Source organism: Mus pahari, chromosome 16 (assembly GCF_900095145.1).
Source record: "Mus pahari chromosome 16, PAHARI_EIJ_v1.1, whole genome shotgun sequence".
NCBI classification, from domain to species: Eukaryota; Metazoa; Chordata; class Mammalia; order Rodentia; family Muridae; genus Mus; species Mus pahari.
The window spans coordinates 59546144-59559818 of NC_034605.1; the positions used below are offsets into that span (position 1 = coordinate 59546144).

The 13675-nt window shown below is 47.2% G+C and overlaps 1 protein-coding gene across 2 annotated transcripts in view; it reads right to left on the reverse strand.

Annotated features, from left to right (window-relative positions):
• Trpc7 (transient receptor potential cation channel subfamily C member 7) overlaps window positions 1-13675 on the reverse strand; it is a 119708-nt gene that overhangs the window by 39254 nt on the left and 66779 nt on the right. For both annotated transcript variants that reach the window (XM_021215357.2, XM_021215356.2), the window contains exon 5: window positions 7311-7527. In XM_021215357.2, coding sequence (XP_021071016.2) covers window positions 7311-7527 — 217 coding nt within the window. The remainder of the gene's footprint in view (window positions 1-7310; window positions 7528-13675) is intronic.

Below are 13675 nucleotides of genomic sequence, written 5' to 3' on the forward strand. Positions count from 1 at the left end.
TCTCTCTCTCTCTCTCTGATGCAGTCTTCTTAGTTCTTGTGGCTTTGATTCCCCCTGCAGGAACTTTCTTGCATTTTGTGATAGCTTGGTAAAACATTCAGAGTGACAGAGGATGCCCTTCTGACTTTGACTGTCCCACAGCCCGTGTTGGGGAGGGATACTATACCCGGGAGGAGGTAGGGAACCCAGAGTACTGCTATGACATGTGACCACTGAATGAAATCCTTGAGGAGACCGGATGGCCCCTGTGGGGAGGGTGAGTCAGCCACCCGTTTGCGAGGCTGCAGAGACTCTCAGTCAGGCATACAGTCTGGCCGGTGCTCCGTGTTAGGGAGAAAGGGTAGGGACCAGGAGGAAGGGGACTCAGGGTTTGGAGTAGGTTGGTTTATAAAGGCCTCAGCTGAAGAAGACCTTTGAGAGTCTGGGGGTTGCGGGGGTCTAAGTCTGTGGTAGACTGCTTGCCTAGTGTACACGAGGCCCTAGAATCCATTTTTCAGGATCTTTCCCACACCAAGACCTGAACAGAAATGGACGCAGATGAGCAAGATCCCCATAGATCCCTGCAGGAGGAACAGCTCGGGGAGGGGCTTGGGGCAGAAGCCTTCAAGGAGAACAGAGGAGGAGCTGACACAGTGAGTGAGTGAGGTAGAGAAACCAGAGAAGGGGATTGAAGAGTTGAGGACATCCTAGGCTGGTGTAATGGCACTAGCTGTCACTGGGAGGGAGATGGGTAGCTATGCAAGTTTTGAGACAAAAACAAAAGGTGATTATGGTTAGCCGGATCACTACCACGCCTGTGTTGAGTCCCAGGAAGGGGAAGGGCAGAAGCAGGAGCTCTGAACATGACCCTTCTCAGTGGCAAGACCTTCATCCCTGAAAGGAGCAGGCTGGGCTTGCTCAAGACCCCAGGGTCCCAAGGTCCTTTTTACCTCTCGAGCTGCATTTGGGAAGGAGGGAGTGACAGCTTCTGTCGTTTTATAACCAGCTGGCCCAGATACTACAGCTGCGCATCTGGTGTGTCACTGGACAGGAGATTTGCACATCTGTGTTGGCCACTGGTTAAAAGCCTTCTTAGCTGTGACAGGGAGCAGATGTCCAAGAACATCAGCAGGGGATGAGGCTGCTTCATGCTCTTCCTTGTTTGAGCGGCTTAGATGCTGAATCTCAGGGCGTGAGAGCACAAAGAACCGTTTGTAGACAGTGTGCTCAGATCTTTCAAAGTCATTACTTCTGCAATCACTAAAGAGCTCCAGCAGGTATTTAGGGCAGGATCACACGAGTCATATTTGCTGTTGTTTTCCTGGTACCTGGCGAAGTACCTAATCCTTGATAAAATGCTTAACATTTAGATGTATCTATTGAGAAAGGGGGATGAAACAGAAAATGCCAGCCAAGACTGTCAATGCACCTCCAGTCAGTGTGTCAGCCACACCCTTTGCTTCATGCCCTCAATATGACCTTGACCCCTGTTACAGCGAATAATAGAGTACCCATGCCCCTGGAAAGGCCAGGTCCTGGACATAGACAGCAGATCCCATTCCTATCACCTACTTAGGCCAAACCTCAGGGCTCAGCCTTCTGTGCTCTGTTGGCAGCACCCCCAGCTCCTTCCTCTGGCTCATGACCCGCCACTCTCTGGGTCTTCCTTTGCTAGATAATTCTCACATTCCCAAAGGTTAGCCTTGCTGTGCCCTGTAGCTGGATCCTTAGTTTATGAGAGTGATGGGGTAATTTGCTTAAATATACTGACACGCTCAAATTTGTTTCTGACCCCACCCCTGTTTCTCCTCCAAAGTTCATGTGCACACACTTACTTACTACTTGAACTTTTCTCTCAAGAGTCTGATGTACTCTGGTTCTCTCCACATGGTAGAAATCTTTGCCCTTTGGAAAAAATATCTATAATATATATTTCAAACTGGAGTCTTCATGTATCTCTCTTCTTCTCCTCCAAAATGCCTCCCTCCACCCCTGTGTTTCCCATCCTAGTGAATGACTTCCTTTTCGACCACTTTATAAGTCACCGTCCCCAACAATTCTCTCTTCCTCACATCTCACATATAATTCATCTTCAAGGGGTGACCCTCTGCTACCTGTTCTCACTAACCATTTGATGTCCAACTTACTATAGCGACGTTGGGACTGGCACCCTGCCTCTGCCCCTGTCCCACAGCCATCCATTCTTCGCCCAGCGCTCTTGAACACACTGAAGCCTTGTGACGCCACTTCTGTTACAGCCTACAAAGCCTCTACCTACCCTCTATCACTGTTCTCGCTGAGGGTGAAGATCTCAGAAACACTGGTTTGGAACATGTCCAGCTTGCTACCAATTCTAGGCTCAGGGTGTGCCACCCCTTCTGCCTAAAACGCTTTCAGACTGCCACCGTGGGCGTGAGGATGCTCTCTGGCTGCTCGGCTGTCCTGCTGGGATCTGGAGACTGGAGGCGAGAGGGGTCTACTTGCCTGTTACAGAAGGGTCATCACTGATTAGATGTAGGAAGACACAGAGGAATTATTTCCTTTTACAACCCCCCCAGTCTGTCTGCCCATCTCTCTCTCTCTCTCTCTCTCTCTCTCTCTCTCTCTCTCTCTCTCTCTCTCTCTCTCTCCCTCTCTCACCCCCGATCAGGCTCTTCCTCTGTAGCCCAAGATGACTTTACCTTGGTGATTTTGCTGCCTCAGCTGCCAAGATTGCAANTGGAGACTGGAGGCGAGAGGGGTCTACTTGCCTGTTACAGAAGGGTCATCACTGATTAGATGTAGGAAGACACAGAGGAATTATTTCCTTTTACATCCCTCTCTGTCTGTCTGCCCATCTCTCTCTCTCTCTCTCTCTCTCTCTCTCTCTCTCTCTCTCTCTCTCTCTCCCTCTCTCCCTCTCTCACCCCCGATCAGGCTCTTCCTCTGTAGCCCAAGATGACTTTACCTTGGTGATTTTGCTGCCTCAGCTGCCAAGATTGCAAGTGTATGTGCTACCATGGCCTGGCCTCTTTAGTTCTGATAAAGGTTTCTGTGTCCGTTTTAGAGAATGCGTCCTGATTTCTGCTTCCAGAAATTAAATCACATGAAGAACCACTTGCAGACATTCGAAAGAGGCGTCACTGGAGCATGGCCCCCTACGCCAATGGGAAGGATGGCATCTTCTCTGGGAAGCCTGTGGCTCACCTGCAGTGCTCAGAGGGAGTCCAGAGCAGAGCAGGGTCCCTGGCTGCAGAGAGGGGTGATAGGATGTGCTCTGACAGGCCTCTGCGGGAAGGGTGCTGCTCAAGCCTGAGAACAAACGCACAAGCACAGACATGCAGAAGGAACCAAGGATGTTTATGTCGGGTCCATGGCTGAATTCCACACACGACAGCCAGAAAGCTCACCCAGGTCAGGAGACGTTTGAGCTGTGACCACCCAGAACTGAAAGGTGTTGTTGACACCCGAGGCCTCTAGTAAAGACCCCTGAAGTGAGTTCTACAGCATGGTAATAAGCAGTCATGGGAAAAGCAGCAGCTGCTGCATAGTCCTTGTGGTAAAGCTCTCCAGAGGCCTTCTAACAAAATCTGAGAAATGACTCATGTGATACGCAGAAGCGTAATTCCCAGTGTGCATAAGGCCAGTCTTTAGAAAGAAGGCCATGCTGTGGTTTGATGGTGGGCTGTCCCTACCAGAACGAAGGCTCGATGTGCCAGTGTTGGGAGGTTGGGGGCCATCAGGGGCCGACTGGGTCATGGGTGTGGATTAGTGTTTTCCTCACACCAGTGGCTTCTTGGTCCTGTTAAGGATTGGTGGCCGGGGTGTCATGAGGTGAAGTTGCCTCTGGAGTCGCCTTCCCACATTAAGGATTTGTGGTCAGCCTTGCCCAGTTTCCCTTTTCTTCCCCCCTGTGTTATTTTGAAGCAAGGTCAGGGATCAGAAACCACACACTTGGCTTTGTCCCCCACACTCCACCATGCGGTCCTTGTCAGACACAGCTGCCCCATCTTAGGCATCCCCCTCCACAGCCAAGAGCAAGACAATCCTGTTTGCTTTAGGGGTTACTCAGCCTTAGGTTTTCTGTTATAGCAAGAGAAATGGCTCAGACAGCAAACCCAGATGGTCAACAACACAGTTTGAGAAGGACTCATCAATCGATGTTGGTAGATGTCAATTGCTAGGAGAAAGACTAATGGGGGGGGGGGAATTATACAAAAGTGACAGAATTTAAAAGTCACCATAAATATAGACAATATATTCAAGGATTTACAGGGAAATGCAGGCACACTGAGGAAGGAAATGAGAGATATAAAGATATAAAAAGAATTGAGAAATATGAAAAGAATATAAATTTCATGAAGTGAAAAGTATATCTGAAATGAAAAAAAGTTACCGGGATTAAAATTCACAGGCATGGCCAACAAAGCCCTGAGCGAGCGGGACCAAAAAGACAAGAGGAGAAAACAGCCTTTACTGTAAGGCAGTGCTCGACATAGCCCTGACTAGCCTGCCGCTCATGGTGTAGACCAGGCTGGCCTTGAACTCCCAGAGATCTACCTGCCTCTGCCTCCAGAGTGCTGGGATTAAGGTGTGTTTGTTTTTTAACAGATGAAAGTTTCATGATTCCAGACCTTGTTTCAAAATAACACGGGGTGAAGGAAAAGGGGAAGGGGCCAGATTGGCCATGGATCCCTGATTATTCAAGATGAGGGACAGACACATGGGTTCATTCTGTTCCTCTCTTGAGTTTTGTATTTTTTAAAATTATCTGTAATAAACATTTTGCAAGTTCCTCCCCTTTAGTAAGAGAGGGAAGGCTCCCCCCCCCCCCCAGTATTGAGCAAGGCAAGAAAGAGGCCACCGTGAGTGGGTCTTGTCTTCTCCAGCGTCCAGCACTTCAGATGGTTAAGTCCTGAAAACTTGGCTCTGCTCTGATGGGCACACATCAAGTTGTCTAAGTATTGAGAGCTGCCATCTGGAGACACAGCTGCCCTATTGTGTTAAGGCTCTGACACCTAGGGGGAGCCATAGAGGCCTCAGGAAAATGTCAAGGCCTAGGAGACTTAGCTTAAAGTAACTGTATTTGTTTAAAGCAAGGGATTCTGTACTCACTGAAGTCTGGGGTGCAGGTAGGAAAGTGGGGTGAGTGAGAGACTTGTACTGTTAACACTTTATTATTTACTCATAAACGCAGATTGTGAATGTTTGAAGGAGCCTCGTGTTGTAAAGTGTTTGATGTTGTTAAACCAAGGGGCTGTCCAAGAGAGGCCTGGGGTAGGTTCTGAACTGCCAAAGGCCATAGACCTAACTCATACCAGGCTTCCGTGTCTTCCCTATTCAACTTTAGTGTCGATGACTTGAGTAAACAATTCTTTGGCCACAGGTTTGCCAGTTGATCACATGCCCCTTCGAAGCAGGGCATGCTGTCCTGACTGCCCCAGGTCAACACATTCTCACGATCTCCACTTGCTCACTTTGTGGTACAATGTGGGACCCGTTTATCCAGGTGTCCCCAGGGTGGGCAGCCATGCTGCTCGCTGGTGGTTTATCTCTTGTAACTTTCTAGGGCTACATATCAGTACAGACTATGTGTTATGTAATCTTTTTACATATCTGTTCATGATTTTGCTGTTTGATGGGGCACAAACACTTTGATCCTGATTACTTTTTTGACTTAATACTTGTAAATATAATAATTATACAAATATTAAATATTTGTCAGGAGATCAAAATCTGGGTGAATACTGTTAAACTAATTTAATTAATTGACCAACTCTCATTACTGCACAGTAATTCAGTTCTTTTAAAACTTTTATTTCACTAGAAATATCCCCATTACATCCAGATCTTTGCTGTATAAAGTTTACAGCTTATTAGCGTTTTGTTTATTTATTATATCCCTGATGATAGCTTTGGCAAGTTTTCAATTTTTCTCCTGTCAACTGATTTGCAGTTTTCAGTATTAGAAAAAAGAAACCAGTAGCATTTTTCTGCTACTTTAGCCATTTCCATTCATATACGGGAGGCATGGGGACCCATTTCCTAGGCAATCGTGGCAAGCCTTGGAAGCACGAAACGTCAGCACAGATAGGAATCCACAACCATTTAGCACAGTAATTTAAACAAATAACACATGTTACTATAGAGAGATCATCTTGTGTATTGTGTGGATGCCTCCCCTGTCAATTAAAAAGCCTCTGGCCTGTGGCATGGCAGGAAATAGAGACATCGGGAAGAGAACGAATTCTGGGAGAGAAGAAGGCCAGGAGAGGAGCCCAGAAAGATGAGGAGACGGACACATGGGCACAGGGCATCTGAGCGCAGGTAATCAGCCACGTGGCAACATGTAGGTTGAAATAAGTGGGTTACCTTCAGTTACGGTCTAGTCAGAGAAGGGCCTAGCTATATGGCCAAGGTATTTGTAAATATAACTTGAGACTGAGTCTTATTTCTGGAAGTATGGGACTAGGAGGCAGAACCAGGACTTCCAACATAGTACTCTCTATGTCGGTGTGTGTGTGTGTGTGTGTGTGTGTGTGTGTGTGTGTGTGTGTGTTTTAACTTGACATAAGCTAGAGTCATCTGGGAAGAGAGGCTCTCAATTGAGAAAATGCTTCCATTAGACTGGACTGTGGGCAAGTCTGTGGGAGATTCCATTAACTAATGATTGATGAGGAAGGTTCCAGCCCACTGTGGGCAGAGCCACCTCTGGGCAGGTGGTCCTGCCTGACAGAAACAGAGCAGCAGAAACCAGAAGGACCAAGCCAGTAAGCAGCACCCCTCCATTGCCTGTGCTTCAGTTTCCCCCTCCAGGTTCCTGTCCTGAGTCCCTGCACTGAGTCCCCTCAGTAGCCTGTGACCCAAGCCATCTGCAAGCCAAACAAACCCTTCCTTCCTAGGTTCCTTTTGGTCAAGATCTTTATCGTAGCAATAGAAACTTAACTTAAGGCACTACCCAAATTTTAGGTAATATTTATTATAAAAAGTCCACATATTTGGATTAACACAAGCATACTTTAAGCTATGAATTTTAAGTGTCCTTTAAGCTACGAAATTTTACCGTTCTTAAAATAGGCTTGTTCTTAAATGATCAACACGTTTCCCAGGCAAAACCCCTTTATAATCATATGCAGTACACCTGTATGCAAGAGTGCCTGGCAGGTGTCCCTCCCTAAACATTTCCTTTCAAACTTGGGGTTCATGTGTCACCTCTTGTACAGCATCCTAACTTTCGTGTTGGGCATCACATCAGCCAGGAATGTGAACAGACCCAGAAGGGGAATCTAGGGTCGGTACTTAGTGATGTCATCTTAGCCAGAGAGAGGGGAAAGATGGAGCAGCTGGCTTACCTAAGACCCACTTCATGATGAGCATCTCCGTCCAGGAGAACTGCGTGGTTTTCACTCTGAAGATCTGTTTGGGGTAGTCTGTGAAGGTCTCATTGGGCAGAGTCTTAACGCCCTCAAACCGGTCGGAGGCATTCACAACTAGCAGTCCCAAGAAGATGGTAAAAGACACTGCATGGGCCACAAACTTCATGAAAGGGCTCCTCAGGGTTTGTCCTAGCTGGAGACAAAGTGCACAGCACATGTTAAGATGACAGCTCGGGCAGGGCGGGTCCTCTGCAACACATTGCTTTGTTTCACAGAACCACAGTCTAGCCAGAGACTCCCCCATCTTGGACAGAAACTGGAAGGAACATAGATGTTTTCTCTTGCACGTACACATGAGCAGCTGTGTAACCAAATCTATGTTCTACTGACTTCTAAGTTTTCTATTTACAAGTGTCAGGGGAAGGGGCTGAAGGGACAGCACACACAGACACATAGTCAGGTTACATCTGTGGACCTTGGTACCCTCAGCTTCATGGATATGGTCTTCCACCCTTCCAGTCTGAGGAAACAGATCTAACCAGGACTTACATCTTAAAAGTGCACAGCGAGCTTTACCCATGTGCTTGGGTTTAGTGGCTGTTTCCGTTTTTCTTGTATTTACTCAGAGCTGTGAGCTTCCCAATATTATGTTAGCTATACTTCCATAATTGTCATGCCTTGATATTTATATCTTTGCATTTTCCTTTTTGATTCATTTTCAACACAGGGATTATTTGCTTTGCAGTCATATGAGACTTTTTTTCCCCTTCCTTGAAAAACGTCTAGGGTAAGGCAGTAGAGTCACCATTTGAAGGCTAGCTGGAGCTACATAGGGAACACTCGTCTCCAGGACATTTGTAATTTTATAGCAGCATGTTTACGGGACACAGGCCTCATGATACTGTCTTTAAATGCACTGTTTTCTCCTTGTGGCCTGTTAGTCTTCTCTGTCTAATGACATGCCAGCTAAAGTTTACTGTGGTGATGAGATCCCAGGGGTCTTTGCTAGGCCACCTTTGTCACCCTCACCAAGTCTGACCCTTACTCCCAGGCATACTGAAAAGGAAGAGAATCTCTTCAGCAGCCCAGCTCCTTCTCCAGGATGGATTCAGTTAGGACCAATGGCTGATTAACTGACATTCACCTGTTATCTCACTTAGGAGTCCCAGAGGGAAATGTCACCTGGGAGACTCGGTATTGGCCTGACTGAATGTCAGCCACAGGGACTTCTCTAAGGCAAGGCTCCCTGGATTACTGCTGTATTCAAACAATGCTTGCACATCAGATACTTTGATGATATTCTTCTGATGTGTTTTATTAAGTAACCACCCCCTGTTCTCATTGTCAGGATAACATGATTTATAATTATTTGGATGTCATGGGACACATTTATTGGAATTTTAATAGGCAGCTGGTTTTTATCTCTTTAAAACATTCATGACCCAGCCAGTCGTTAGGAGTCCATGACCATGTTCAAAGTCACTGTTGTGCACATGTGTGTTACTGTGAGATACACTAAGAACAACTCCAGAGGGGTAGAGAGATGTTAGTCTGACAACCATAGGTCCACAAACACCTACCAAGTAACATGTCTATATACTTTAATGATATATGTTACTATATATATATATATATATATATATATATATATATATATATTTATATATATAGGTTATATATATAAATATCTGCCTTTATTGACCTTGTGGTATTTTTTGACAGCAGGGACATATGCTAATTTGATAATATAGAATGAAGGACAGAGCATCTCACATAAATTCAGTAGGACCAAGCTGTGTGGGAATCACACCATGCGGTGCTGTGCTTTGGTTTGTTCCACATCAGATACCTAGTTTGAAATTTTCAACATTTTAGCTATGGGTATTACCATCTTAAGAGACTTATTTTTCCAACCATCTGACCTTGGACATCCAAGGATTAGGATTCATCAAATTGTTCCTAAGTAGCCATCACACAGTGTCTTGTCTCTGTCTGTGTTTTCATAAGCAGCAAGGGAAGATGGTGAATTATGGGAGAGGTGTTGAGGAGCAGACATGGCTACCAGATCTGTGCCTTGCAGAAGGTCCATCAAAGAAAGACGGAGACACTTTGAGAAAGACACAGCTCTTAAAGGCTCACCGGTCATCTCCCTGTGGACTGTAGGTGGGGTTTCCCACTGACAAGCCACGTGCGGAGGAAAGGAGTCTCCATCTCCCCGCCGGAGCCAGGCACCTGCCTCTCGCCTATGCTGGCTGTAGGAGCCCCTCTTTCAGCATACCATCTTCTAGCAGAAGATGAGTTCTTAAAAGCGGGTGTGTTTACTGCAGGATGCCACAAGAAGTCACTCACAAGGCCCTGCACTGATCTGGAAGCTACCCTGGTCTCCATTTTCACTCGATGTAGGCAATAGGGCGGGAAGGTGAGATTAGGGATTGGTGGGCCGTCTTCCATTTGAAAGCATCCCTATGGGTAAGGCACTGGCAGATGAGAGCCGGTCATTTCAGAGGCTCCTCCTCCTCCTCCCGTTCCTCCTCCTTCTCATCCTCCTCCCACTTCTCCTTCTTTTCTTCCTCCTCCTTTTATCCTCCTCTCCCCCCTCCTCCCACCCTTTTTCCTTTTCCTGCTTCTTCCTCTTCTTCATCTCTTTTTTTTGAGACAGGCTGGCCCCAACCTCAGGGCAATCTTTTGCCTCAAATATTGGGGTTATAAAGATTTGCCAGTGCTGTGTGTGTTTATGTGTGAGTGTGTGTTGAGTGTGTGTATGTATGTGAGAGTAGTAGTGGGGTTATAAAGGTTTGCCAGTACTGTGTGTGTTTATGTGTAAGTGTGTATATGTGAGAGCATGTGTAGTTTTTGTGTGTGAGTGTAAGTGTAAATGTGTTTGTGTGTGTATGTGTGTGATTGTGTGTATGAATGTGCGAGTGTGTATTTATGTGTGTGAGTGTATATTTATGTGTGAGTGTGAATGTGTATTTAAGTGAGTGTGTGAGTGTGTATGTTTATGTGTGAGTGTGTATGTTTACGTGTGAGTGATTGTGTTTGTGTGTGAGTGATTGTGTTTGTGTGTGAGTGTGTGTATGAATGTGTGACTGTGTGAGTGTATTTACGTGTGATTTCCTGTTTTACCCACAAAGATATTTTCTGCAGCAAAGGATGTCAGGGAAGAACTGCTTTCCACAAGCCTGACTGATGAGCAAAGAGAAGACAAAAGACGGACCAGTAAGGCCTCTCAGCTCTGGGATTGTTAGAGCTAAGTCAGGGTTATAGGTTTAGGTTGATAACTACTGCTGGGGCATTGGGAGGTGCAGGCCACAGTCCACTCTGCCTACAGTGCACGGGCTGTGACCTGGAAATGTGCTGAAGCCCCTCCATCGCTACCGAGGCCCGAGGCCCGAGACCCGTGAGTGAGGGTGCGGCAGTCGCCTTGAGCCTGTTCTGGTACTTGGGAGGATGAGGCAAGAACACCAGGAATTTGAGAGCAGTCTGGGCTCTATAGGGAGTTCCAGGCTAGCCCAGGGAGTAGATTCATCTTACAGCAAAATCAAGGGCTGGAGAGATGGTTCGGAGGCTTAGGGCTCTTGCTGCTGTTGCACAGGACCTAAGCTTGGTTCTTAGCACCCAGATCGGGTAACTTACAAATAACCTGTAACCAGCTCCAGGGGAGACAGCGCCCTCTGCAGGCTCCTAAGGGTACCTTCACCCAAGTGGCATACATCCTCATAGACATACAACACATTTAAAACAAATTAAGAGCAACAAAATCCAAATAGAAGACGCCTAACCTAGGGCTCAGGTGTCTTCCTTTTATGACAGTGGATTATTTTTGGAGTCTGAAATCAGGGCATTCTCATATTACAGTGTGAAGCCACCCTTTGTTCAGGGGCTAAAGAAGTACTAGGTGATGCTGGTTATTACAAGACAGGGTTTCCTAAGGGGAAAGGGAACAGGCAGTGTCTGGCCCGTGCTAGGCTTCATTTCTCTTTTCTAGGAAAGTTGGCATGTGGCTGAACTGGAGCTGTGTGTAGGTGCACAGATGCTATTGCAGTAACCAGGGGCAAATCTCTTGACCTATAGACACTCAGTATCAGTCACAATGCCACAGATGGTTGATTGACTAGTGTCTCTGTTTGTTCTGCAAAATGGGAATGAAAAAATAGATACCTGCCTGTGGTTAATGTAAGACTGATGTAACATCCAGCCAACAGCACCGGCTCTGTAGGGAGTTGTCTACGGGACTGATGGTTGAGGATTCCCTAGTGGGAAACCTGAGAGACTTGACGGATTCTTTGAAGACTTTTCTTTAGATTTATTTCCTTTGTGGAGTTCCTGCCTCCATTTATGTCTGTGACCCATGTGTGCCTGGTACCCTCAGAGGTCAAAAGAGAGTGTCGGGTCCCCTGGATCTGGAGCTGCCGTGCGAATCCTGGGAACCGAACCCTAATTCTCTATAATAGCAACAAGCTCTCTTACCACTGCGCCATCTCTCCAGCCCCTTGGCTGACTCTTGGCAGGTATGTATGCAAGGGTTCATGAAGGACCCACTCGGGATCTTTGTGCATGCCATGAGCCTGTTGGGAGTGCCGGCTATGTGGAACTAGAGGAGACAGAGAAAAGAGCTGTCAAGCGAGGGGCCTTCCCTTAAGGGCTGCTCATTTCCTAGTGGGGAGAGAGACAGATTAAAAATGATGCTGAAAACCTATTAACAGAGGATTAACAGTGCAGGACTCAGACTGTGCATAGCAGCAGAGTGACCAGCCTCTGGCATGACCCAGTCCTGTCCCAGCAGGTGCCTGCCGCTGGACTGCCCCTAGGGACTTGGTGGCAGAGATGTAAGAGGAGCCCTGGTGAGCAGACACACGTGCCCCTTCCATTACCGAGATTAGAAAGTTGCATTGTGATTTCCGGTGGCCTAGGCTTGCTTTCTGGTAGAAACAGATGCAGGGAGATGAGCCTTTTGGACCCTCAGTTCCCTTCTGATTGGTGCCTGGACTGCGTGGACTGGGGGAATCCTTCAAAGCTGCTGAAACCCTGTTCTCCATAGTGGAGGCCAGGGAAGCAGAGGCTCGTTTGGGATGGGGAGGGGAGTGTCTACAGACAGTTGGATACAGATAGTTCCAGCAGGAGCTGTGTGGCACAGGAGCTGTGTGGCAGGGTAGATTAGTAGACCACACGCTGGTACTGATTCTGGCAGTAGCTGGAGAGTGAAGGTTAACGATAAGGAAGCAGCTTCTCCCAGCTTCTCCCATCACGCTTTTAACTAGACTGTGCATCTCCTTGACAGAGCCAAGATGCTGGCGTCTACTTGGTCCTCCCTGCTGGAGAGACCCTGCCTGAGATTTTAGCAGGCACACAACCTAGCAGAGCATAAAAGCCAAAAGCCGGCTAATCAACTGGCTAATCAGCCACAAAGGCCCTTGGGCACAGGAGCCCTTGCTGAGAGGATAAAGATGCTAAGACTTGTTTTAACCCAATGCTCCCATTTTAAAGAACTCACTGGCTTCACACTGGCCTCCGGGCCATGTCCATGTTGGCGATGGCAGTGAGGAATGAGGAACAAAAATCTTTGTTATTTTCCCTTGATTCTGAAAAGCCGGTCCCAAGCCCACATCTGCACTCACCCTAATCTGCACACACCTGCTACTTGCTAATGCTCTTCAAACGACAACGCAGTGAGCCGAACTTCTATTGCTATACCTAGCTGTGCAATCTCTTTATTTAACTCCCTTAGAACCGCCCCCCCCCCAAACGTTAATGATGAGTTCATCTCAGAAGGCCAGTCAGACACTCTCAGTGTCAGTGATCGTTCCCCAGTTAGGAAAGCAGCTGATAAGGAGGAAGGTGCACCATTGGGTTGGGAACACAGCCTCCTGACAGTCACTACACATTGGCCGTCATGAGCCAGCTGATGAAGTTTGGCAGTGCCATTTTACAAGTCTGCTTATAAACATGGTGGTCTAATATCTTATCTGGGCATGTGATGATGTCATTGGAACGTGGAATCCCTGGACTGGCACTGGATTCCTCACGAGACTACAGAGATAGCTATCAAGGCAGTGACCTCACTAGAAGATCAGCCTATCAGATTGCTCTGCACTGCCCTCCTCCCGGGAGGCCATGGTACTCTGTGCATGGGGGAGGGGGGCGCCTCAGAGGTTGGCTGTGTCACAGGAAAGATTTGACCTCTCTGTAATTCCCAGCAACGTCTCTGCCAAACTTGAAAAAGGATTTTTTTCCCCCTAAGTGGTAAAAGGAAAGACTAAAATATCTCGACTCTTTTATCTGTCCCTTAGCTGCCTCAAAGCAAGCTTGACAAGCGTTTTAATGAGGGACTCTTGCCTTGT